The 27,946-nt window shown below is 40.4% G+C and overlaps 1 protein-coding gene across 6 annotated transcripts in view; it reads right to left on the bottom strand.

Annotated features, from left to right (window-relative positions):
* Positions 1 to 26,153, bottom strand: part of LOC126191005 (uncharacterized) — a 71,499-nt gene extending 45,346 nt beyond the window's left edge. Inside the window, exons 1-6 of one of the 6 annotated variants that reach the window (XM_049931725.1) lie at positions 25,688 to 26,153; positions 25,352 to 25,595; positions 24,942 to 25,222; positions 24,268 to 24,327; positions 5,743 to 5,870; positions 4,420 to 5,646 (exon numbers count right to left, since the gene is read on the bottom strand). In XM_049931725.1, coding sequence (XP_049787682.1) covers positions 5,389 to 5,646; positions 5,743 to 5,870; positions 24,268 to 24,327; positions 24,942 to 25,222; positions 25,352 to 25,595; positions 25,688 to 25,799 — 1,083 coding nt within the window. In that variant the 5' untranslated portion in view covers positions 25,800 to 26,153 and the 3' untranslated portion in view covers positions 4,420 to 5,388. Of the gene's footprint in view, positions 1 to 4,419; positions 5,647 to 5,742; positions 5,871 to 24,267; positions 24,328 to 24,941; positions 25,596 to 25,687 lie in introns of those variants that run through there. The other 5 variants (XM_049931690.1, XM_049931698.1, XM_049931708.1 and 2 more) reach the window with 5 other exon arrangements.
* Between the last annotated feature and the right edge of the window lie 1,793 nt (positions 26,154 to 27,946).

Here is a 27,946-nt window from a genome sequence, read left to right as displayed (position 1 = left end):
CAAGCATATTCAGGCTGTTTTTCTTCCCGAGCGGTATGCATTCCTCTTACTTACAACTGCTCACAAGAAATTAAGCATCACAAGAAATTAAGCATCATTGAGTAAATATGAAGGTTAAATTAACAGATGAAAAATCTATATATTTCTAATAGTTCTGGATTTCAGTAAACTTTCCTGGAGCACCAGTGTGACAGTAATCATGAAAATAAAATTCTGTCACTGAAAAATCCTTTTCAAACACATTTCGTGGAAACCACGTATAGAAATTTGGACCAATATAATTATGTGTCTACTGATAAAGATCAACAGTAAAGTCAGCCAATTCACAAAAAAGCTGAAGGACTGCTGTCATAGCTCATGCTTTACACTCAAAAGATTAATGTGTCATCTCAGTTTCTAGTTTGAGAAGTACAGTTATGATACAAAGGTTTCAGATAATATGGCATTTGACTCACATTCGTGATGTGAAAAAGACATGTTCACAAACAAAGAGTGGTAGGCCATATGAGAAGTCACTAATGTATAAAAGGAAACTTTGTATGTAATCTCAAGGTCAGCAATATGCACCAGTCTTTAGTTATGACTACAGTTATGAATATTTCAGTAAGTCAAACTGAGGAGAAAAGATGCGACAGAGAGACAGAGAGACAGAGAGAAGGGCCGGGGGGGGGGGGGGGGGGGGGGGTTTGCAACACACATTAGATAATTATGACCTATGATAATTATGGCTCTGATTTTTAGGTAAAAAGTTTTTATAATTACATATATTGTTTTTCAGTTATTTGCACGTAATATTTACAATTTTTATCAATGTGCTAGATATTTTAGCTTATTTCTTTTCTTTTGTGTGTTACTTAAAAGAGGAAGAACCTGTCAGCTGCCCTAAATGAAAAGTACATATTATTCTATTTCTGTGTATCAGCCTGCAGCACTGTGTTTATCATCTTATCAGTTGCAGTCACCACAGAAGCTGGGAATTTCCTTATCCATAGCCATATTGCATCATGTGTCATCTTCCTAGTAACATATTCACATGTAGTTCATTTCTGGTGCTAGGAAGTGCAAGGCAATACTACAATGCCTAAAGTAAAAGCAAGAACAAATTATCATCTGCAGCAGTGTGTTTCAGAATTTAAGGAGAATTTAATGCAGATTGACATGCCCTGTTCTGCCAATCTTATGGGAAAGCAGGAAAGATTAAACAGCGATTCCAAGTTAAACAACTGAGTGGGGTGGGTGGGGTGGGGGGGGGGCAGTTTTGCACTTACTAAACAAACAGCTTCTAATAAATGATGCAGTTTGAGGATGTTCTGCAATATCTCATAAATTTTCAGTTTATTGTGAAGATTTGTGTAAGCTATTGGTTTTAGTCAACATATATCTTTCTAATGTAAGTAATACAGTGTTAAGGAAGTTAGTCTCCAAAATTTCAAATCTTGACATTCCTGAAAAGTCAGCTTTGAGTAAATAGCTTCCAAAGTGTTACCAACAAATTTATTACATGTGAAAATGACAAAATATGGGTTAATAACAGATGCTGCATCACAATTATGAAGAAGGCAGTGGCAGGTTTTATTAGTCTGTCAGGTCCCCAGAGGATTTAATTAACAAAATGACATAGCTATTCTTAGCAACGGGAGACGCCGCGCAGTGAAACCCAGAGTTCCACAGGCACGGAAGGGAAAGTGTCACACAGTACAAATAGCCTGAGCTAATAAACACGTCAAGGATACGAATAGCGTGTCTCCCGGACCTCTGAGGACAAGAAAGAACTTTCCGCCCCGGGACTCTGCTGGACATATCGAAACCAATATAGGTCCACAGCGACAAAATGCCCGGGAAGACCGAAAAATAAATTAGAGAAAGCGGATGAGAGGGCTGCGTCCGAGCAGGGCAGACCTTCAAAATGGGTATTTAAGGACATCCACGAGCAGCAAGAAACAGAGCCGTCGCAGAAGTTGAAGAGGACACAAGCAGACGAGGCCCGGCAGCATTGAGAAGGTAGCAGCCGCTACTGATGAGGCTATGATATTAGTTCAATAAATTGCGTTAAAGGAGAAATCTCACCTTACTGTTTTGACAGTTCAGTGCTGCCAATTCCCACTTGTACCTGCTACCTATTGAAAGTATTGTCTAATGTATCTACACCTTCTACACACCCTTAGACAGTCCAGGAGATTCTACTCCCTCTCACCTTCATAATAAAGGCTAGTTAAAGGGAACCACAAACCCATAATTGTCGCCAACATCCCGATTGCGCCACGCAGGCTCTACCAACTCTATATTGGTATCCGTGACCTGTGCCAGGAAGCGACAAGTTATTCTAAAATGATCAACGTTACATGCACTGTGCATAGTTTACACAGCCTATGTGATGAAGTTAAAGCATTATATCTTTAGGCAAATTTATTTCTAATGGGGAAAACTGTTAATGAAGTTGCTGAGAAGAATTCACCCCAATGTATCACAGCTACCTACCCCAGTAGTAACGCAGTGGGGAACTTCACTCCTTGCAGCCCAGCAGCATACAGTAAATTTTGATGGCCTGGCCTTAGCGGTTGATGTAGTAGAGAAAGAGGATGAAATTTCAATTGGAATACTTTAGGAAATGTTAAGTAACACAGTGTTAAAAAATTATTTGCCATATTTGTCTGTTGTGTTTCCTTAGCAGCACAATTTAAAAAATTTAAAGGGGTGGGGGGTCCTCCTGTCAAACAGTTCAGTATGTTCACGACATTGAACGGAAACTTTGTCATAGTGGATCTACAGCACCAATGTTACAAAATTAAGTCAGATGTGTTTGAAAACGGTGAGTTTCAAACTGGGAAAAACTTCAAATGTCCAAGAGGAGGCTATCAATGTGTGAGTGAGTGAGTGAGTGAGCTGACCTGCCATAAATTTTCCAGACCGACATCTTAAAGTGAGCACTCATTCTTCCAGTATAGGGCAGCGTTTCAGCATAATCATCAGTGATTTGTAATGAACAACTTTAGAATGAATCTCACTGTGTATCTTCATTCTTCAGCAATCAGTGAGGCATAGCATAAACTGCATCCATAAACACTGCATGTTGCTCAGATGTACAAAAATTTACCAAATTATAATTAAATATGTTTAATTATTTGTCATATTTCAAATGTTTCTAAATATGTAAAAAAATAAATAACTCCAGCTTTTAAGCACCTAAAAATCTGAGCCCTAATGTTAACACTGCACAAAGCCACATGATTCATCACTTTAATTTCCTACATTGGTATTTTCATAATAACTAAAATTTATCTTGCAAAGACAAATTGTAGTTGTATGTGCAACTATGCATTGTTGCTTTTGAGCAAATTATTGATCGGCCACAATATTATTGCATGTAGGAGTGATGGTGATTTGGTCCAAGTGCAACAGTATCATCGTTCAGCAGTATGGGTGACTGTTTACAAAACACTTACTGGGTACTGGGTTCATAATGTTTATGCAAGGTGATTAAACAATATCCATTTTTTTACTTTCACGGGGGGCGGGGGGAGCTCTTTATACATTTGGCAGAAAAATAACATCACTGTGTTTCAGAGAACCACAAAAACAGGACTGGGTGTAATTAACAAACCTCCTCTTTTAACATCTCCACTGCATGGTCCTGGTGAAATATCACTTATGTTGGTGAAAGTTTCCTTCCAAACACTTCATATGCTTTGTTGTGACACTCAAAATACATAAATCTGGATTTACAGCAACACTCAGTGGACAAAGTATGCTACCTCAAAATACAATGATCTAGAGACAATACTGTGTAAAACACAAGTTTTAAGTTTTCAATAAACCCCCCAAAAAATTTGTCTCTGCAATGTTTTCTTATTATGGTGATATTGAACATTTGGACTACTCTTTGCCAGAAATGTGATCCATCATTTACCTTTATGTTGCCCACAATACTAGCATGGTCAAACAAGTGAAAAGAGGAAACTTATTCCTGGAACTTTCTGTATTCTACAGCTGAAGCTAACCAGTAAACAGAAACTTATAACAGTAAGGTCCATCATAAGGATATAGCCACAATCTATTAAATCAACGGAGTACCTTATCTCATTTTAATTTTCTGGATAACAAATTGTATCCACGGCATCAATAAAACTGTACACATTTCCTCTAGAGTACTGTATTTCTCCAAAATGTTCTGCTACCTATTGAATGATGATTGTACTCTCAACAAATGAAGCATCTCAAGACACCCTGTCCATTCCCACAGGTAAGACAACAATGATTAAATGATGACATTGTTGTGAGGTGAATATGGAGGAAGTCTAGAAAAATGTATATTATTTTAATTATTTGGCCCGTTAAGATTCAAGTATACAAGCCACTTAATTTTTGAAAAGATTGACCAACAGAAATTCCTACTGAGAGTACAACTCGATAAGAGAAACACTGGCCAACCCATTCTGGATACTCATTTTGAATATCTGTCTCAATACTACAGTACAACTGTTAATATTATATGAATAGTACTAAGGAAGGAATCAATTCTCTGTAACTGTGCTTTCTGTATTTTCTACTTGGAAGTGGACTTTTTGCATTTTTTGCCAACTAGGTTGCTAGATATTCCATGTACGATTTGAAACACAAATGTACCCATACATACTTCCCAAAAAGAACTTAGAATCAAAGTTTGTTCACAGAATACAATTTGTTGTCTGTATAAGTGGATATTGTTCCTCCTGAGTTGATACATCACAAAATAAATTTAAAACATACATTTTCATTTAGCCTGACTAATTATTTAGTCTTCTAAAATGATGCAAACAAATATGCACATTTACAGTTGGGTTTTTCAACTTATTCAAATATTTGTACTTCTGCACTGTAATTAATTTAGCACCATTGCAATCTTAATAAGTAAATAGTATAATACATTTTTAACTTGGGTGAACTACTTTGGAGATAATAGCACACCTGGTAGGAAGTGCTCACCATTTTGCTCTTTACAGTCTTTGCAGTAAGCGTCAATCTCTTACTGCTTCCTAGCCATTTTAGGGACTTCAGTGACTGATTCAGCTACAACATGAACTCTAGTACAGGTGTAGCACATACATTTAGTCTCTAAGTAACACCTCATTCCCAAACAAAACAAGTTACACTCAAATATAATCACAAGCCTTGCATTTTAAAAAGAAGGAGATCACCTTAAATGCACACCACATTCTTGGATGTTAAGTGTCTGGACAACAGTAATGTAACCAAAACTATATGCATTATCACCAGCTTAATGTAGCGGAACCTGCGACAGTTTGGAAACTGTTGCTCCAAGCATATACAACTTTTTCACTTCTAAGCATAGCTCTTCATTGAGCAGTATTTCTTACTCTTTGTGAAAATGGAATTCTCAAGCTTCGGCAATTATGCACTTAGCCTTACAACACCAAGATAACTATATCCATCTCTAAGAATAATTCTTCTATTCATGTCTCTCTGTTGTATGAAAATGCGATCTGTGGAATTGAGGTATCTGACAACTGATGTAAAGCAGCTCACTTCATTCAGAGTCTGACTACCTGAACTTGCACTGCAGTACGATAGGACGGAGGAGTTGCTCTGACTACCGTGCCTTAAGTTCAGGGAGTAGCTATTTGTAACTTGTGAAGTCAAATAATGGATCTGGAATAAAATAACATGCCAGTAAAAATTTAGCAATACGCTGTTAACTGACTTTAAAGAGAACAGTTTCAGACAACTGCAACGGAAGATATGTACCTGAGAATATATATAGTAAAGCCCACTCTCTGTCACCTCAACCGCTGCTTTTCCTTGTTTCAGCTGGAAGGCTGAGAAACTGAATCTTCCAGATGCAGCATCATCAAGGAACCATGGCGCAACCAAACCTGCAATTTTGTTTTTAGAAAACAGAAATTTAGCAACAATACATTCAAAATTGACAGGACATACTATTTACAGGTACATATCCAACTGATAAAACTGTCAGATGTATTCTGAAGACAAAGATTTGTTTATTTGAAACAGCAATTTTTGCAAAAGCTTAACACTATGACCAAAAATAACACCATGAATGTGAAGGTAGCAGATAATTTTTAAAACTAGTGCCTAGCTGAAGATGAAATATAAAGAGCCTGAAGTACGTAGAAAAGCTGTAATGAAAAGAACAAATCAATTATATTTTACAATAACAGCTGCCCTCACTCTACTCCATATTCATATAACGAAAGTGAATAATGAATGATACCTCTCCTACATCCCTGTTACTAAAGTGGCTGTAAGAAGTTATGTTATATCCAAATAGAAAATTTAATAAAGTAAAATACTTCCAGACATTCATTTTTGTTTAGAGGCATGCAATGAAAGGGTCAGTTGTCTGGATGGAAAACACTCACTCCGTAGTCTGGAGAAAAGCAAGCAAAATCTTGAGAATTTGATGAAGTACCTCACGAGAAAATTAGGTGGGCTATAAACATCACAGCAAATGATGCCAGTTGTCTGTATTTCAAGGTCATTCTAGGGTCATTCCAGCAACTGGCAGAGAAGGTTGAGAAGACCAGCTTTACACATGGAGTTTCAATGAAGCTCAATTTGCAGCATTTTCCCCAGAATTGATTGTTGCCGTTTGGTTCTGAGCTGAGTGGAACGAACCAAATGAGAGACTTCGAAGATGTGACAAGCTAGGCTGATTGATGATGTTTGGTTTGTGGGGTGCTCAACTGTGCAGTCATCAGTGCCCATACCAAGTCCCAATTTTTACACAGTCCAATATTTTTTACAATCCAATTGAGCCACAGTCAGAAATCATGATGATGAAATGATGAGGAAAACACAAACACCCAGGCCCCGGTCAGAGAAAATCCCCTACCCAGCTAGGAATCAAACCTGGAACCCTACGATCCAGAGGCAGTAACACTAGCCACTAGACCGTGAGCTGCGGACAAGCTAGGCTGTGATTTCCTGAACTGGAGCACAGGGATGAGAACTGTACAGTTCCTGTAAGTAGGTCAGCTGTGCACTACACATCAGAGGCTGCTACTCAGATAGCTGACAGTGTGGTGCGCACACACAGATTTTTCAGATTAGGCGACTCTCCATCCAATCCAGATATTGATAGCTGTAGGAAATTCTGAAATATCAGTGTAAGATCGAAAGAAATGCCTCTTACAGGTGACAGTATTAAATTCCTAATGGTAAACTGCCGAAGCATTCACAACAAAGTGCCAGAGTTTGAAGTTCTCATGAAAAGTAGTGAGGCTCACATAATACTAAAAAGGAGAGGACAACTACTCGTCATCGCCAAATTCATCAAAATTTATGGTACATGTAGGGCGTGGTGAGATGTGGAAATGCCCAAAGTGGGAACTTCAGATGGCCAAGCGTTTAGGAAATAATAGGAATTTTGATTCAGATCTGTCACTATGTGCACCTTATCAATTGTCCCTGTGACACCGTGTTTAGGAAGCGGTGTTTGATTCAGTGGTAAGAAAATGGATTCGTATTTAAAGGATTGCAGGTTCACACTTTTTTCACAATGCACTGAAAGTGTTAGATCAAGGCAACCAGGTAGATGCAGTATTTCTTGTTTCCGAAAAACTTATGACTCAGTACCACACCTACACTTATTGTCAAAAGTATGATCATATGGGATATCAAGTGAAATTTATGACTGGACAGAGGACTTTTTAGCATAGAGGACACATCATGTTACCTCTGATAGAGTGTCCTTGTCAGAAGTAAAAGTAACTTCAGGTGAGCCCCAGGGGAGTGTATTTGGGCCCTTTCTGTTCACATTGTATATTAATGACCTTGCAGACAGTATTAATACTAAAATCAGGCTTTCTGCAGATGATGCAGTTATCTATAATGAAGTACTATCTGACAAACTGCATAAATATTCAGTCAGATCCTGTCAAGATTTCAGCATGGGTCAAATACTGGCAACTTGCTCTAAATGTCATGAAATGTAAAATTTTGCACTTCAAAAAACTAAAAAAACATAGTATCCTATAATATCAATGAGTCACTGTTGGGATCAGTCAACTTGTACAAATACTCAAGTCTAAAAATTGATGACATAGGTCCACTCATGGGTAAAGCATGTAATACACTTCGGTTTATTGGTACAATACTGGGGAAATGCATTCAATGTACAAAGGAGATTGCTTACAAATCACTCATGCGACAGTGTCTACAATATTTCTAAAGTGTGTGGGACCCATACCAAATATGACTAATAGAAGATATTTAACGTATACAGAGAAGGGCAGCATGAATGATCACAGGTTTGTTACCTCCATGGGAGTGTGTCACAGATATTTAAGGAACTGAACTGGAAGATTCTTGAAGATAGATGTAAACTATTCCAAGAAAGTCTATTCACAATGTTGCAAGAACTATCTTTAAATGATTATTCTAGGAACATATTGCACATTTAACGGCCGTGAAGATAAGAATAATTACTGCATGCACACAGGCATTTAAACAATTATTCTTCCTGCAGTCCATATGTAATTGGAACAGGAAGAAACCCTAGTAAGTGGTACAATGGGATGTACCTTCTGCCATGCACCTCATGGTGGTTTGCATGATATAGATGAAGAAATTATAACCTATTGTTAGTGCTAATAAATGCTCTATAGGGAGCATGAAAGGCAGATTGTTTGTTTGTTGGTTGGTTGGTTTAAAGGTGGGAAAAAGAGACCAAACTACGAGGTCATCAGACCCTTGTTCCTAATAAAACAATGGCACAAGTGTGAGAATAAAACCGATGAAACATATAACACAAAACGGAAAGAAAGGGAAAGCCACAAGAACGAAGATAAGGCAACAAACACAAAAAGGAACAAAAGAGGACAAGAAAACAAGAGAGAAGCTAGAAACAGAAGAGAGTAAAACATGAAAGCAGATTACAGTGGCTGGCCAACCACGAGAATAAAAAGGAAAAGCCAGGCACTCTGCAACACATTAAAACCTCCACCCTAAAAGCACTATGGTGGAGGACACAGAGGGACGAAGGACATGCGCTACAACCTACATAGAAGTATAAAACCCACTCTCACGGATAAAACTTAAAACTACAGATGCTGTGGAGGCATTGTTGCCCAACACCAAAGGCAGGGTGCTGAGAAAGAAGTCTGCCGCAGAGCGGCTAAAAGTGTGCAGTCCAACAAGAGCTGGATGACTAGTCATTTGGGAGCCACAGCGACACTGAGATGGGTCCTCGTGATGGAGTAGGTAACCACGCATTAGCCACGTATGGCCAATGGCGAGCCGGCACAGGACAAATGACTCCCTGCGAGAGGCCTGCATGAAAGAATTCCACACATTCATAGTCTCCTCAATGACACGCAGTTTGTTGTGCGTGCTGTTATTCCATTCTATCTCACAAAGCCAGAAAACCGTGCTGTGTAAGACAGAACACAGGTCAGCTTTGGAGATGCCTCCAGAAGTGGTTTCCGTGTCGCCTGTTTGGCCAGCCTGTCGGAAAGTTTGCTGTCGGGGATTCCAACATGTCCTGGGGTCCACAAAAACACCACGGAGTGGTGGGACTTTTCCAGGCCATAGATAAGACTCCTGAATGGAAGTTATCAGAGGGTGACGAGGGTAGCACTGGTCGATAGCTAGTAGGCTGCTCAATGAGTCAGTACACAGGAGAAATGACTCACCAGGGCATGAGCGGATTTACTCAAGAGCACGAGATATGGCCGTCAGCTCTGCAGTGAAAACACTGCAGCCAACTGGCAAGGAGTGCTGCTCAATATATCCTCCATGAACATATGCAAAGCCTATGTGACTATCAGACATTGAGTCGTTCATGTAAACCACTTCAGAGCCCCGGAACACGTCAAGAATCTAGAGGAAATGACAGCAGAGAGCGGCGGGTTTAACGGAGTCCTTAGGGTCATGCAAAAGGTCCAGCCAAAGCTGTGGCCGAGGCATACACCATGGGGGCATACAGGAATGGACCGTGGTAAAGGGAAGGACTTCAGTTCAGAGAAAAGGGACTGCAAGGAAACCGCAATTGACAGCTCCAATCCGGGCCACCAATGGGGGAGATGGACTGCCGAGGGCGGGAAAAGGAGATGGTAATTCACATGCTCAGGGGAACTATGAATGTGTGCTGCATAACTGGTGAGAAGTTGTGCACATCTGATCTGCAGTGGAGGGACACCAGCCTCCATCAGTACATTGGTCACCGGACACGTCCTAAAAGCTCCTGTCGCTACTCAAACCTCACAATGGTGCACAGGGTCAAGTAAATACAATGCTGAAGGTGCTGCCAAACCATAAACCACACTCCCATAGTCAATTTGGGATTGGACAATTGCTCTGTAGAGCTGCAGCAGCTTAGAGCGATCTGTACGCCAAATGGTGTTGCTCAGGCAACGGAGGGCATTGAGGTGCTGCCAGATGAAGATGAGGGAGCTAAGTCAATCGAGTGTCGAAAACCAGTCCTAGGAATTGATATGTCTCCGCTACAGTGAGTGGATTGTCATTAAGGTAAAGTGCGGGTTCCAGATGAACGGTACGACACCGACAGAAATGCACGAGACAAGACTTTGCAGCTGAAAACAAAAACATGGGCTAGAGCCCTTGACTGCACCTTGTGGATGGTTCCCTGGAGGTGCCACTCAGCAACAACAGCACTGGAGCAGCAGTACGAAAAGCAAAAGTCGCCTGCATACAGAGAAGGTGAGACGGAGGGCCCTACAGCTGCTGCTAGACCGTTAATGGCCACCAAAGAGAGAGAGAGAGAGAGAGAGAGAGAGAGAGAGAGAGAGAGAGAGAGAGAGAGAGAGAGAGAGAGAGAGAGACTCAATACAGTGCCCAGCAGGACTCCATTCTCCTGGATATGGATGGAACTATGGGAGTCACCAACTTGGACATGGAAAGTACGGAGCAACAGGAAGTTATGGATAAAAATCAGGAGTGGTTGCCAGAGATCGCACTCACACAAAGTGGCAAGGATACGATGTCGCCAAGCCATGCCGTATGCTTTATGTAAGTCAAGAAAGATGGCAATCAGGTGTTGCCATCTGGAAAAGGATGTTCAGATGGCAGACTCAATGGACACTAGATTATCAGTGGTAGAACGACCCTGGCAGAAGCTGCCCTGACATGCAGCCAGCAAGCCACGAGACTCCAGGACCCAACCCAACTGCCAACATGCCATATGTTCCAGGAGCATATAAAGAACGTTGGTGAGGCTGATGGTCCGATAGCTATCCACATCAAGTGGGTTTTTACCGAGTTTGAGCACTGGAATGATGGTGCTCTCCCGCTATTACCATGGAAAGACACCACCGCACCAGATCCAGTTGAAGATGATGAGAAATGTTTAATCACCTGGCTGTGGATCCAATCAGGCCCAGGAGCAGTGTCAGGGCAATGTGCAAGGGCACTGAGGAGATCCAACTCTTGAAATGGGGTATTATAGGATTCACTGTAGCGTGTAGTGAATGAGACTACATTCCTTTCCAGCAGCTGTCAGTGTGCAAAAGGCTTGGGGTAATTCTCAAACGCAGAGGCTCGAGCGAAGTGCTCGGCAATTGTGTTTGCATCAGTACACAACTAGCCATTTATTGTAACACCGGAGACAGTGTTGGGGCCTGGTACCAGAAAAGACATTTGATCTTTGCCCAGACTTGGGAAGGTGATGTATGGCACCCAACGGTGGAGATTTCTCTCTCCCGATACTACTACTTCCATTTTTTGGTAAGGTAGTGAACATGGGCATGGAGCCATTTAAAGGCTATGAGGTGCTCCAGCAAAGGGTGCTGCTTATGCCGCTGTAGAGCTCATTGACACTCCTTAATTGCTTCAGCAACTTCCAACGATCACCAAGGGACTGCCTTAGGCCTCGGGCACCCTAAAAAAGCAAGGGATCGCATTTTCTGCCGCAGAAACAATTGTGCTAGTCACCTGCTCAACTATCGTATCATTGTTACTGCGTGGGGGGAGATTCAGCGGTGACAGCAGAGGTGAAAGTTCCCCACTCCGCGTCGTTCAAAGCCCTTCTGGGCAGGCATCCGTGATCCTGACACTGGGGCAGTGACAGGAAGATAACTGGTCACTACGATACAGGCCATAATGTGCTCTCCAGTGTATAGATGGGAGAAGTCCTGGGCTGCAAATTGATAAATCAATGGTCGACTAACTAACATGAGCCACACTGAAATGTGTGGCGGCCCCAGTATTTACGAGGCAGAGGTCAAATTATGACAAAAGTTTTGATATCTCTGCCCTGGCCAGTAAGCATTGTACCACGCCACAAGGGGTTATGGACATTAAAGGTTTAGGGAGCTGATCTGTCAGTGCAGCTAATACCTTCAGTGGTACTGCACCATCTGGAGGGAGATATACCTTGCAGACAGTTATTTCCTGCGTCGTCATTCTGACAGCCACAGCTTTAAAAGGGGTTTGAAGGGGCACATGTTCACTATAGTCCGAGTACGCAAACTCCACCCGACACTTTATTATATTCATTAGGTTCCTGTAATATCCCTTATAGCCAAGGAGGACAGGGGTCCGCATTGCTAGGAATCAGGTTTCCTGGAGGACAATGCAGATAGCAGGTGTAAAGCTTAACAGTTGCCGTAGCTCAGCCAGGCAGTGGAATAAACCGCTGCAATTCCACTGGAGGATGACATCACTGTGAGACTGTGAAGGCATGGAGCATTCAATGAGGCAGTTTATTCCTCAGAGTCATCCGCTGCCACCAATTTATTGCCTGACCAGTGTATATCCATTGTGTCTGAGGGTCTGACGAGATCTAGGTCCTCATAGGACGCCAAAATCTCCACCTCATCCTCAGCCACAGAGCTTCTAGGTAGTGGTGGTGTGGGTGCCACTGGAATTTCCTTGGTCTTAGGGGTTTTCTTTTTGGATTTCTCTCACTGCTCCTTGGGTTTCCCTGGCTGGGAGGACTTCACTGGCTCAGTCTCCGGGACTGAAGATGAGCGTGAAGCCCTACGACCAGCTGCTTTTGGGCTCTTCAGCCACTGGCAGGTGCCATCTTTCCTACTAGAAGAAACCTTGAAAGGGACTGACCCAAGGGACCCCTTCCTAGTGAGAGAAGCCAACTAAGACTTACGCATCTCTGGTTTAGAAGTGGGGATGGGCATCCTCAATGGATGGAGGGGGGGAGGGGGGGGGGGGGGGAGTGTTGCTCCCGAAGTGGGTGGTGCAGTAGCAACAGGGAGGGAAATGCCCCCCACCATCATGGGGGCAGGTGTAATCTTCCGGCTCAGAGGTGATATGGGTTGGCGGAGCTGATGGTGCCAGAACTGTTGTAGCGTCAGCGTGAAACGATGTCATACGCACAGGGTGCAGGTGTTCAAATTTTCTCTTAGCTGCAGTGTAGGTCAGTCTGTCCTGGGTCTTGCACTCTGATTTTTCCTTCTTTCTGGAGAATCTTGCAGTCAGGTGAGCAAGGCGAATGGTGCTTTCTGCATGTGAGACAGATGGGGGTGGGGCACATGGAGTATTGGGATGTGATGCACGTCCACAATCTTGACATATGACACTAAGTACAGCGGAAAGACATATGGCCGAACTTCCAACACTTAAGGCTACGCATCGGGGGAGGGATATAGGGCTTTACATCACACAGATAGACCATCACATTGACCTTCTCGGGCAATGTATCACCCTCAAAGGCCAAGATGAAGGCACTGGTGGCAACCTGATTATCCTTCGGATCCCGGTGGACACCCCAGACAAAATGTACATCTCGCCGCTCTAAATTGGCGTGCAGCTTATCATCGGGATGCAAAAGAAAGTCACTGTAAAATATGATACCCTGGTCTCTATTTAAGCTCTTATGGGGCGTGACGGTTACAGAAACATCCTCAACCTGTCAGAAGTGAGTAACTCCCCTGACTGGGCAGAGGATGCTGTTTTGATCAAGATTGACCCAGATCTTATTTTGGACAAGCCCTGCACCTCCCTGAACTTGTCCTCTAAATGCTCAACAAAAAACTGAGGCTTCATCGTCATTAAAGATTCCCCATCAGCTCTCGAACATACAAGGTACCAGGGTGAATAAGATCTGCTACCATCCTTAGTCTGACGCTCTTTCCATGGTGTGGCCAGGGAGGGGAACAATTTGGGGTCGTACTTCTGTGTATTGAATCGAGCTTGTGATCGCTTAGAGACTGCTGGTGTTTCACTACTAGCAAGAGATGATGGACTACGCTTCATCGTGTGTCATATGCCCAGATGTCGCCCACTCCGACCAGGGGCCCTCCCCACAGGTGCTACCCAGCCGCAGCAAAGGCCACCTGGCAGGATGGCCATTGCCAGGAGTCCCGATGCCCCAGGGGGATTGGCATCTACCCCTTGACATACATTGAGAGTTAATGGCCTAGCATCAGCAAAGCAATCCCTGTGTGGTCAGGGGGCTACAACCAACAGGGTACATGTTAGCCCCACCACAACGGACTGGCTACTGTGCTGGATATCAGGTACAAAGAAGTCCATTGTCACCATCGATGCAGAAATCGACACTGCATAGTGCATGCTGGAAAACTCACCCGGGAGGCAGGGGGGGGGGGGGGGAAGATGGAGAGGCAAACAAAGGTACAGGTACCTGCCCCCAGACGGCAATTTTTGGGGGGGGGGGGGGGGGGGGGGCGTACCAAATTCATATTCTTTATGGAAAAAATCTTTTTTCACAAAGTGCCTAGCATCCTGCACACGTTGGTATATTGATTACTCATCAATATGAAATGCATCCCTGTTGGTTTTTGAGCACATTCCAAGATGATTCCTGAATGAATCATACATTGATTTTTGAATACGTGCATATTGTGTATGTCCTGTGTCTGCCAGAGGAAATCATATTGCATGTAGAAACAAAAACTTTCTCATAGACAAAGGGGTTGGGGCTATACGAGCTGAGCCGAATAAACCCAAACAGGTGAACGTCAATTGCTGTTTGTTTTTGTGGTTGATTGGGTGTGTGAATGGTAAGCATTATTATCATCATTAGTGAAATCCATAGATTCAGACTACCAGAGAGAAAATAAACAATAACAGAAATAAGGAGTAAGAAGGATAATATGTTATCTTCTTAGTGTCTCCAAGAAAAAAATATTTTTAACAAAATTTTTGCCAGATCACTACAATACTAAGGGCAGGGTTTACAGTCCCTGGTGAGCATCTTCATAAGTTCAATTTTTGGAACAGCTCTGAAAATGAGTTGTATGAACACGTAGTGACACCTACCAGACAATAAATACAGAATGAGTAAACTGGTGATTCTGGCAGGGCTACCAAAGTTAACTGGAAAATAAGTTTTGACAATGGCAGGAGTAGTTACAGGGTGTCCAGAAGAGGTCTCCCTGATTTCAAAATTAAATATCTCGAAAACAAAGATCGATAGAGGAATGCAGTAAACGGTATGTTTATTGTGAAAGCTGTAAGAAGTTTATACAGCAGTTTGAAATAATAGTTACAAAATCTGCTAACAGATGGCACTGTACGCTGTACAGCTCATATCAGCATACATAAGTGAAATAATCATATGAAAACAATCTTTGCGAACAATCAGATCACAATGTTCTCAAAATGTTCACAATTGGCACTACAGAGGTGGCACAAATGAAGAATGAAATTCGCCATCACATTTCGAAGTGTCTCAACCGAAATGGATTCACATGCCACAGCGATCGCCGATTCAAGCTCGTCCAGCGTGGCGGGATGCTTTGGGTAGACCATGTCTTCCACTGTGCCCCACAAAAAGAAGTCACAGGGAGTCAAATCCAGCGATTATGGAGGCCAATCCATGCCTGCACCAGTAAATTTGGGATATTCCAAAGCAATGACTCGATTCCCGAAGTATTCCTCAAGAAATCTAAACACTTGTTCAGTCAGATGTGGTCGGGCTCCATCTTGCATAAACCATTCAATACCTGGTCGATCCTCTAACGTTTGCTGTGTGGCGACAAATTGTTCCAAAACTGCAACGTAACGTGTGCCAGTGACTGTTTCTCAAATGAAAAAAGGGCCAATAATGCCTCTGCTGCATACTGCAGCCCACACAGTAACTTTAGGAGAATACAGGGGTTTCGCTTCACACCAATATAGCTTTTCGGAACCCCAAAATCGCCAGTTCTGTATATTCACGTATCCATTCAGGTGGAAGTGTGCTTCATCTGTAAACCAGATGCAGCCAACATCAAACCCTTCACTATCAATTAGCAAAGGCAACCCTTTGTTGCACAGCTCGTACAGGTATGGCCTTGTGCCTTTGAATTTTGAATGGAAACATGTGTAGGCTATCTCAGTATTTTCTGCATGCTGGAACACTTCAAACCGGTCTCAGATGCAATTCTACAGACGGATGACATTGGCTATCGCTGAATAATTCCAGAAACTGCGGTTTGCTTGCGGCCAACATGCCCCACTAGATCATCAGTTACGCTGCTTGTTCGTTGAAATTTTGCGAAGAGCGTACGAATGGTTTTTGCATCGGGTCCTTTTGGAACATTAAATCGTGCTTGAAAACTTCGCCTTGTTGCCGTAGGACTCTCTTCGAACCTGTGGTACTCTAGCACCAGAAAAACACGTTGTTCAATGGAGTACATGGTTTTAATCTCTTCCTTTGGTACGCTAACCTCCTTTCACATTTCAATAGTGGAACTGATCGCTTTGGGCTTCGGATCACTATTTATACTAGGCATTACATATGGCGATTACAGTGCCATCTGTTAGCAGCTTTTGTAACTATTATTTCAAACTGCTGTATAAACTTCTTACAGCTTTCACAATAAACATACCGTTTACTGCATTCCTCTATCGATCTTTTTTTTTTTCGAGATATTTAATTTTGAAATCAGGGAGTCCTTTTCTGGACACCATGTATGTAAATGAGGTCAATAAAAATGACCATGTGTGGCAAAGCAGTATCATTTATTTGGCATGCGTTGCAATTGCTGCAATATTAGATAAAATGAAATAAGCATTTCTAACAGACAGTGGGAAAATAGATGTACTCAAATTGAGAAATGACACCAGTCTTGGGTACTATTCATATTAAAAGCTTTTTCAGTATTAGACAAAAACATTGTCTTTTCATGCAGCATAACATTTGACGAACTTTGATAGGGTAATAGATTCTTTCGCAGAAAGGAAAGCACATCATGTAAACTTGTAGCAGGAATAGAGAGAAAAAATGCTTGGACCTAAGGTTTTAAGAAATGTGTACTGTCTTATCTCTTGTATTTACAGGTTTTATGTTTCCTAAATTTAATTTATGTCACACAAAAGAGAAAGTTACTAGCCAACAGCCAATAAAGGGTGCAAATTTTCTGAAGAGGTCTTATTCACACACTCGCAAATAATCCCATCCAGTATTATGTCCAAGTGTTTGTCTTCTTCTTTAAGGTGGTGATGGGGAGGGGGATGGGGATGGGGGGGGGGGATGTTAATCTGGCCAACTGAGAGCAAGAGAGTCACCACAAGACTTTTCAATTTCCAATGTTCTGAATATAGATTTGATGGCTTAAATTACAAAACATACAAATTTGAGTTCTTGCAATAGAAGAATGCTGTGTGAAGAGACATGGCACTGTACTCTGGCACACTTAAGACCAAAAACATGCCTTACATTTCCTTGAACTGATATATCATGCTCATCAGAAAGACGTGCACTACAAAATGAACATATCTTTGAAAAATCCATTTTTTATTTATTTTTTGTTTCCAATATCCTATCTCAAATGCTTGAGAGGGGTAGGGCACTACTATCAAGCTTTTTCCCCAGTTCGTAAACATATTAGATCTAGGGGTGGGAGAAACTAACGATACAGAACTACTGTCATTAATCATGATATCCAGGAACAAACACAGATAATATATGTCCTCTTAAACTAATGTTCAGTTATTCTGAACATTTATTATTGCAATTAATTAGTAAAAATACCAACAGAACATAGCACTGCAAATGCAGCTATTCATGAAAATAATATATCTATATTTCAATTTTAAGTTTATGGAAGGAACATACCTGCATCTACATTACACTGCTATTCACACTTAAGCACTTAATAGGGGCTTCATCAAATAATTACAGATTATTTTTCTACCATTTTACTCTCTAATAGCATGCAGGAAAACAAAAACTTAAATCTTTTTCAGTGTAAGTTGCGATTTCTCTTATTTTATTATGATGGTCATTTCTCCCTTTGTAGGTGGGAGTTGACAAAATACTTTCACATTCAGAGGAGAAAGTTGGTGACTGAAATTTCATGAAAGGATCTCACTTAAACAATAACTACTCCATTTTGATGTTTGCCACCCCAATTTGTGTATCATATCTTCCTCTTCTCAGAACTGTTCCAATGCCTGCTATAAGACCTACCTGGTAAGTACCCTACATACTGCACAATAATACACCAGAAGAAGACATGCAAGTGTAATGTACGCAATCTCTTTAGTAGATTCGTTGCATCTTCAGTAAGTATTGCCAATAAAATAAAGTCTCTGGTTTGTCTTCTCCACAACATTTTCTGTGTGATCGTTCCAATTTAAGTTATTTGTAACTGTATGTCCTAGATATTCAGTTGAACTGACAGTTGCTAAATTTGTGAGATTTATCATGTTACCAAAATTTAATGAATTCCTTTTACAATCCAAGCACATGATCTCACTTTTCACTGCTGAGAGTCAATTGCCAGTTTTGTACAATACAGATATCTTGTCCAAATCCTTTTGCAATTGGTTTTGGTCCTTTGATGAGTCTACTGAATGTTAAATGACAGCATCATCTTGAAACAGTCTAAGAGGGCTGCTCAAATTTTCCGTTAATCATTTATATACATCAGCAACAGCAGATGACGTGGAACACTTCTTTGTGAAACTACCAGTTATCACTTCTGTTTTAAACTTTGACTTTCCATCAGTTTCTACAAACTATGACCTTTCCGACTAGAAATCACAGATCTAATAATTGTAACAGTACTCCTTAGTCGCACAATTTTATTAGAAGCTGAGCAATGCTGTCAATAGCTTCTGAAAATATATAAATATGAATTTATAACTCTGTGTGAATAAAGAGCCACTTGTGTTTCAAAGTAATATTTCATGAATGAAAACCGTGTCAACAGATCCTTCTCTTCGAGGCAAATCATGATGTTTCAGAATCCTATTGCAAATCAGTATCAGTGATATGGGTCTGTAATTCGGCAAATTACTTTCATTTCTGTTCTTGCGTTTTGGTGTGACCCGTTCAACTTTCCATACTTTAGGTACATCTCTTTCTTCGAGCAAGCAGCTTTATGTAAATTTGCTAAATATGGAGTTATTACATTGGTATATACATCAAGAATCAAGATGGCACTGCAGTCGATTCACGTAACAGTGATCTGTTTACATCTTAAAAAGGCCTAACATCCAACAACACCACCTTCATTTAAGTATTAGGCTAGTAAGACATGGATAATAAAACTAAACCGAACAGACTAAGAGAAACAACCTCTACAGTATAATTCATGGACATGGTGCAAGGCAAGATGAATTCAATGAAACTACTGTAATCAATGGAACTAAATAAATGTGTGGCTCCCAGCTGAGTGGAAACCATTCAATTTCACTATATTTTGGCAGACTGCACACTGTATAGTGTTACAAACGTAAGGTTTGCACATACAAGGCTTGAAAGAAATGTAATGAGAAAATTTTTAGCTACCATATTTTTTCCTTTTTACATCCATCGAGACTGTCCCTTTAAAAATAACTCCCAGCAGCAATTACATAACAATTTTGTCACCAATGTCTAGTCTTCTATGCAGTTCTGGGATACTTCTGCTAAAGCACCATTCAGCTCACTGTGTAGACACATCTGGATATCATCTGTAGGACCTATGTGATGCCATTTGAAGTGGTTTTCATGTTGGGCAATAAAACAAAGTCATACAATGAGATCCAGCTAACAGAGAAGCTGAGGAATCACAAAAACATTATTTGTTAGCAAAAATTCATTGATGCAGTTTACCCTGTGAGAGGGTGCTGCAACCAAGTCTGAGCAGTTCTTCAAGCACTTGCCAGTAAAAAGTCTAAATGATGTTTTCTACTGTAGGCAAAATTTCTCGTAGACAATCCCCAAACTGAAAAAATAAAGAGCATCTAGCTGATTTCCCATCTTCTCATTCATAATTTACTGAGATTGGGAGAGAGTCCTTACATAAGCCCTTTGCAATTTTTTTCTGAAATTACAGAGGTAGTTCAGAGTTTCACAGTATTTGATAACACAGCATTTTTGCATACCTGTCCATGTTTGTAATGCATATGATAAACACAATTTCTTTTCAGACACTTCTAACACTCATGTAGCAACTAAACAAAGTTCAAACTGGTACTAAGTCAAATGCACAATTCAACCTACATGCTGTGCGAAGAATAAGGTAATTGCATTGTTACCTCAAACATGTTCTTGCCAGTCTTATTCCTTTTTTTAACAAATCTATTATATTATTAACTATGGACAGAAGGAGAGACCTTTGTTTGCGACTGCCTACTGATACACTGGGCAAGAAAAGACGTATTTATGTTCTTATTGTGCCTTGAACCTGTGTGTGTGAGATTGATACTTTTCTTGCATTCTCTTGAGGCACAAACAGCACTCAAGACCTCACTGAGCTGCACCCTTATTTTGCATCTCTAGACACTAGGGCTCCAACATATACATGATGTTTAAAACAAAGGGTATCTTACTCCTACAGGAGATAGTGGGGATCGAAATTAGAAAGAAGTTACGTAAGAACATATTTGTTGCAAAATGAGCTATTCTGTTCTTTGGTAGCCATGTGCCAACAGCAGCAGGGGTTAAATGTGGTAGTTGCCTATTCTCAAACCTTAACTGTTTTCTCACAGAAAAAAAGATTTCTAAGAATACATCATGTTGGCCTCTGATTTTCTCCTGTCTTAAGATAAAGGCATGTGCAACACTGTAGATGGGTATAGTACACAGTGATGTCTAAATTACCACATAGATAAAACATGGAATATTGATTAGGTTAATTGGGAGGCTGTGCAACTGGACTTCCTTGACCTTTGTACAATAAATATTATTAATGTATAAGGATTTACATGAAGCAAAAATCACATTTGTCATTTTTTCTGTAAGGGGCAAATGTCTTCATAGTGTAGAGAATTTGTCACACACACATTGGTAATGAGTAGCTGCTTATATCGATGGCACAGTGTATAACTGTGCCACAGCCTTTGATACCATGAATGACAAAAAGTTTCTTTTGATTTGCCACAATGTATTTACAGGAGTAATTCACTACTTCATTTTATGAGTATCTTACATCATTCATAAATAAAATGCAAGGTATTAACTAATTGTCTTCACTGGCAGGTTAAAAGAAATGACATAACTAATCTGGCAAGTAATTATGTAACCCATAGCATGCACATACTGGCTGTTTTTCAAATAGAATGTGATGTTCTAGATGTCATTTGATAGACATTAGAAGCATTGAAATACTGATGCATTCAATACTAGAGATCACCTCTTACCTGTTATATCAAAATGTCTAAATATTTTAACTTATTTCATTTCAATAACCATAACAAACACACTATACACATTTCATTACCAAAATTATATTCAAAATCTAGAGACCAATGTGTAAACAATGGGATGCCGACAACAATTAGGTAAGAACTTACTTGTCAAACAAATCCCCTTAATCTCAGACATGAAACAAACAAATCCGAGAATTGAAATTCATTAACTTCAAATTAAATAAATTTTTCACACACCATATGTACACAGAACAAACAAGCAAATGAAATACCTAACTCACCTACTTAGCCCCGAATAACCACTCTTCCCTTTATCAACTAAAAAGACAGAAAAATAGAAACATCCCCTTAAAATAAACCACACCGAACAGAAAATACTTAAAAACACAAAATTTCCTCCTCCCCCCCCCCCAAAAAAAAAAATGGTAGCACAAAGAAAATGCTATACCACACAATTTACAAATCCAAAATAAAATAAAGTACAAAACCCAGTCTCTTTTTTTAAGATTTACAGTCTAATTATTATACCCCCTACATGAAGCACAATATCCCAAAACCGTAGTCAACCTCGTCTCAGTATGGCTAATCATTCAACACCCACTCATTATTTCCCCATCCATCCTAAAATAACTTCAGAGTCAACCCCCTCTCCCCCAAAATAAAAACTCCCCATATGTTTCTTCCACTTCCCACACTTCACAAAAGCCAACTCCTCAATTTCCACAACCACCTCAGGTACCCCTATACCTAACCAATTAACAAAGCACTTTTTTTTACAAAAACAAAACCAGTCAATAAAATTTTCACTAACACCCATCTCGTGGTTACAATGCTGCAAGCCTGAGTAATATTAACAAAAACAACACACAACATAAATGATACTGCAGATCAACAGTACAGATATCTCAAACCGTGTTCCATGCCAAATAGATTTTCAAACATCCTTCCTATAGCACAACATAAAACCATTGCTAGTTTGGGAACTAGTAATCTTCACCATTCTTATTTGTTTTCTACAGTGGTGACACTTTAATTATAGACCAAAACCCAGTTCACCCACAGAAAAGTAATTGTACTAAAAATAACCATTTCCCGCATCAACATACACTAGATCTGGCAGTACAATCTACGAACTCTGAACTTAGGCAACAACTTTTACAAATAAAAAGACACCCAAACCTTCTCAATATTGAAACTGATGACAAGAGAGTGAGTGATACCTAAAGCAACCACCTGCTACAGAATACACACTACATCGTATCACTACAACAATAATGGCAAAAGCAAACCAGTCATACTGACTATATGGTGAGTAGAAATCTATCCATGTCATAATATTGTCATTATTCCATCCTGGATCCTCCATTGTTAACAGTATTAAATTCAGAAAATCTGTATTACAATACAGTCAAAGACGTCCACGAAGAATTACGATGCATATTACGGTCTTACTTCATATTACAACTACAGTTTTGAATAAAGGGCTAGTGGTGTGGAGCAGCAAATTAACCTTTACTAAGATACTAGTATAAACCAGAAACCTTCCCACCATTACTTTTTAAAAATGCATCAGTTGTGCAGAATAAATAAGGTCTGCATTTTAATTTTTCTTAAGTAACAATGAATTAATGACAATTAGACAAACTCATCAATAATTCAATCAGCATAGAACAAATAAACTAGTTTGTGGAAGAAAACAGGCAGCTTCCTCTTCAAAGAAACCATCCCAGCAGAAAATGAAAATTTGCCAGGTGAGAGAACTATGTACACACTAACATGGGATTAGTAAACAGTGCTGCACTGCAAAGGGACTTAATGGTGTCATTAACACGGTGAAGTTCTGAGCCTCAAAAACTTAGCAGTGGGTGACATCACAAAGCAAAAACACATTAGCTAAACAGTAACTCACTAACAGGACCTCCTCGAGAATAGAAGGCTTCACAGATTGGGTACAGATGTTCTTGTCATTGACATATTAAAAAACTTAAATACATCATTGAGGGAAACAGAGGGTTTTTATCAAGAACATAAATGTAACTATTGAATGTGAAATGAAAGGGAAAAAAGACATGACATTTGTAGGCTTTGCTAGCTCTCACTCAAATTATATCATTACCTTTGAGTGCAACCTAGAGCTTTTCTCAACAACCCAAAGGGGGATAAAAGGAGGCAGTGACATTGATACTCGAATCAGATGGCATTATCACTCTTCAACACACTTGCTATGGCCACTAAACTACAGAGGTCCATTATATAAAGCAATCCACCCCCCCCCCCTTCTCACCACTCCTGTCAATGGATCAACATCTTCACAGTTTGTATGTCTAATACACAGTGTTATCTGAACTATCCAAAAAAACTACATACAATAAATATTCTAAAGGAAACATATAAATGGCCTCTACAACAAAAATACAAACAAAACTACTGCAGATGTCATCTGCATAATGTATATTGTTACGTTTCAAAGAGTATTTCGATGGCTCACATCTTTCAATAGACCTGCAAGGATCCCCCCCCCCCCCCATTTTATTCTCAGTAACATAAATCACATACACTAAAATTTGCACATAGACGTACAGAACTCAAATAATTCAGATATTTTGAAAAGTATAAAATCCTTATTACAGTACTTTTAACTAAAAGAAACACACTTTGTGCCAAATTTATTTTAATGTACTCAGTTCTGAAGGTAACTGCACCTGGCACAATAGATGTATTTTAAATAGTGCAAAAAATTATACATACTACCTCCATCTCTGATGAAAGTTTCTGGCTGCCCACCCTTGAAATGTGCAACAGCAGCACCTGGGAAACCAAATAAAAATAATTTTGACATTGCTATGAAATACAATAGAGGCAAATTTCTACATCCAGTAATTTCATCAAAACAAAGCTACACATTCTTAGTCACTCTCTCTCTCTCCCTTCTATTAATTTTTCAAACAACATGTAGGCTACAGTATGAAGTTTTGAATTTACTCAAATTTTAGTATCATACACCACAGATACATATTAATCAATGACAGTAATACCTATTCAGTGATTTATAACTCCATTATACCCTCCCTCTGCCACCACCCTCTTATTTCCATCCTCTGCCAAGCAGACAGGGTGTTTCAAGGTCTTAACTATCTCTTTAACTAATTCTTCCTCAATTTCATACCTACCCATATTTGTTGTCCAGTGACAATTTCTAATAAGGCCATTTATTTCAGCTACAGAATTTCAACCGATTTAATATCTTGTGTGGAACACCACGAGAATTATCACACCAAAAATTAGCCTTATGGCTAGAATAATTCGTTTATTGAGACAAAAACCTGGGATCAACAACCCTAAATAAGGTATTTTACACCAACTAGCTCTCAACATCAACTGCAACACTAAGTGCAAATCTCTGTATAGCCAAAGTATTGTACCACTAAATTTTCCTCTCCTTCGCTGTCGCCCACGTCCACCATTCGAAGGCTTCCTCTGTGACTGTTTACCTCTCCAATCTGAACGCTTAGTCCTCCGCAGTGTATGAGTGCCATACTGACTGCCGTCAGATTCCATTGCCACTGCTCTTGATGTGTGTGGCTCTTCAGAAAATGGAGGAAATGTATCCTCTGTAGCCTGGGCACCTTTTGATGACTCCTTCACGACGTCTTTCGACACGAAACTTGGTTTCTTGATTTGCAGGTGCTGGCTCCGCTCTCCACTATTAACAGAATCAACATCCTTGTACTGACTAGGAAATTTATGTTGCGCACTGTTAAAATCTTCGTTATTACTACTTTGCTTCAAATTTTCATTTAAGGAACTTCCTTTTGATCGGATCCTCACTGACCTTAACTGTTTTAGGATGTACTCGTAACGATCCGTCAAGAAATTTACTTGCTCTTGAAGGACTAGGACTTTATGCTGGGAATTATTCAGTTCACTATGTACATAAACACTCGTCGGGACAGCTGCAACAATTAACGCAGCAGTAACCACCGCATTTAAAATGGTTACTGTTGTCAGCACACTGTTCCTCTGCAACCTGACGTTAGTATCGAATTTTAGTGTCAGGTTTGTCGGTAACAGATGATCTGAAACAATTATTCGATGGTGAAGCATCGGTACATCTTTCGTACTCCTCGACAATAAGAAAAATTTACTTAAAAATACGTTGTGTTCTCACCTGTCAACGGCCCTACTTTCTTCTCCGGCTCTGAATTAGTTGGTGTTTCATCAAATGTGCAAGACATCACCCTTGGCTTCCTTCTAGCAGTGTACGCACCAGGACCTACCATCGCGGCGTCAGCAATCACAAATCAGGCGAAGGCAGAAACGGTGTAACCATGATTTGCATCAATACACGGTTTTATTTTTAGCCAGTCGGTCCGCAAATTCTGGTCACGAATCCGTGGCAACGGTGCAGTGGAGTACCGTAGCGCAACCACCTGTTGGCATGGCTGTCTACATTGCAAAAGCTGCCGCGCTACGCACTGCTCACTGCTGGCCCGGTTGCACAGCACCGCCTGCAACGCGGTTACTCAGTTCGTCGCGTCCTCACAGCTCCGTGACCGATACCGATACATACTAATACTAAAATGGCGTTTACGCGCTCCTGCTACACTACTTGCCTTCTTCAACTCCCGCTTCCTTGTGATGTATAAACAAGCAGTGTTGCCAACATATGGAACGCACAGCTCACTACTCCAGTCACAACTGCAGCTAATGCCGCTAATAAAAGAAAGCAGTTGCCCGAAAGGAACCAGTGAATTTTGTATGAAAGTAACTGTAACAACAAATGAGAGGTCCCACTATAAAAGAATGTGTTTCTATGATAGCAGCCTATAGTTCAGTAGCGCATTAGCAGTGCGAAAATTTTGGCGGGAGGTTGAAACATTTAAACGAGGCGCTGAAATGCAGCTGAAAATTATCGGTTCTGAGAAGAAGAATTCGCAAAAAGTCTGTTTCTGATGATTATTTTTTTGCTTTCTTTCAGTTTGAATAACCTACTTAAAATCACTGTACTTAACTGTCCCATGTCTGCGGGTTTTATTAAGGCAGCTTACTCACTTGCGTTCATTTACAATCCTTGAAGAAGATAGCCATTCCAGTATTTGTAAATTAAAATCAGTGACTATGGGATACGATCAAACTCGAGGCCATATCTATATTAAAAGACGCTTGACAGTCACGTTAAAACTCAGACACAAGGAGCACAACACTCTTATATACACCTAAAGCAATACGTGAACTAAGAGCGATAATTATAACTCAGATTTTCCCGTCAGTATCAGCTGGCTGGTGGATAAACCTCAGTGATTTTTGCGTCCTGAGTTTACAGTCATCCGAGCGCAAGGAAAATAGTACCGATACTATTGTTTCTCGCTGGACTCGCCCCATGTTTCCAATTATTACTAATGAGAGTTGCGGCAGGTATTAGATATTTACGAGAAATTAACCCATGCAGGCCTACATTTGGTTGTAGTCACTGCTACTTCAGCTGGAAGATTTTCGGAATGTTGTAATTACGCATCATCGTATAGAAGGAATTCGCATTACAATTTCTAATAGCTGGGGACTTACAGTCATGCAAGATCGCACTGAGAAAAAACTAGTTCCTACGAAAGGAAATTTTAATATACCTTCGAACTAAAGAAAATATCTCTTAATGTCCTTGATAATATTACTCGAGAATCATTTTGTCGCAAAAGTACAGGCCTATTACAAGTACACACTTTGGGCAAGAGCAAAGAAAGTCGTCTTGTTGAAAAGAAAATTACACAAGCTTTATTTCTGAATTAACTAATCTGTCAAATACAGCGGCTGATCAAAAACATGGAAATACCGCGAGCAATGCATGCTTGAACATAAATGCAGCAGCTAGCCAAACATGCAGGTGGCCACGTCTGAGCAATGTCCTCGATGCTGTGCAAGTGTCAGTCGGGGTCAGAACAGTGTTTTGTGAAGTTGTGAGTGCATCACGTCGGAAATAAGCGACTTCGAACGTGTGCAAATTGTTGGTGCTCGTTTGACGGGTGCCTCTGTAACCAAAGTAGCCAGTGTTTGATGTTTCAAGAGGCACTGTATGGAATGTCTACAGAATACAGGATACATACAGGGAAAGGCAAAAAACATCATGCGCCAAGTCACGAAACGGACAAAGTGTGTGTTGAGTGATTGAGACAGGCGGTCATCGAAGAGTATTGTGACGAAAAATAAGGCGACAACAGCTGCAAACTTCACTGCAAAATTTAATGTCGCGCTCTCGCACCCTTTCAGCACCAACATGAAGGGAGCTCTAAAACTGTAAACATTCTATTCAGCCAATGACAACTGTAGTTCCTCAGTTAAGCTTCTTGGCATTCATCTGGACCCAAAATTAACCTGGGAAAATCACACCAATTATGCATGCAAAAAGTTATCCCGAGTCACCTATCTGCTAACT

Source organism: Schistocerca cancellata, chromosome 1 (genome assembly GCF_023864275.1).
Source record: "Schistocerca cancellata isolate TAMUIC-IGC-003103 chromosome 1, iqSchCanc2.1, whole genome shotgun sequence".
NCBI lineage: Eukaryota > Metazoa > Arthropoda > Insecta > Orthoptera > Acrididae > Schistocerca > Schistocerca cancellata.
This window is presented reverse-complemented; position numbering and strand designations above follow the sequence as displayed.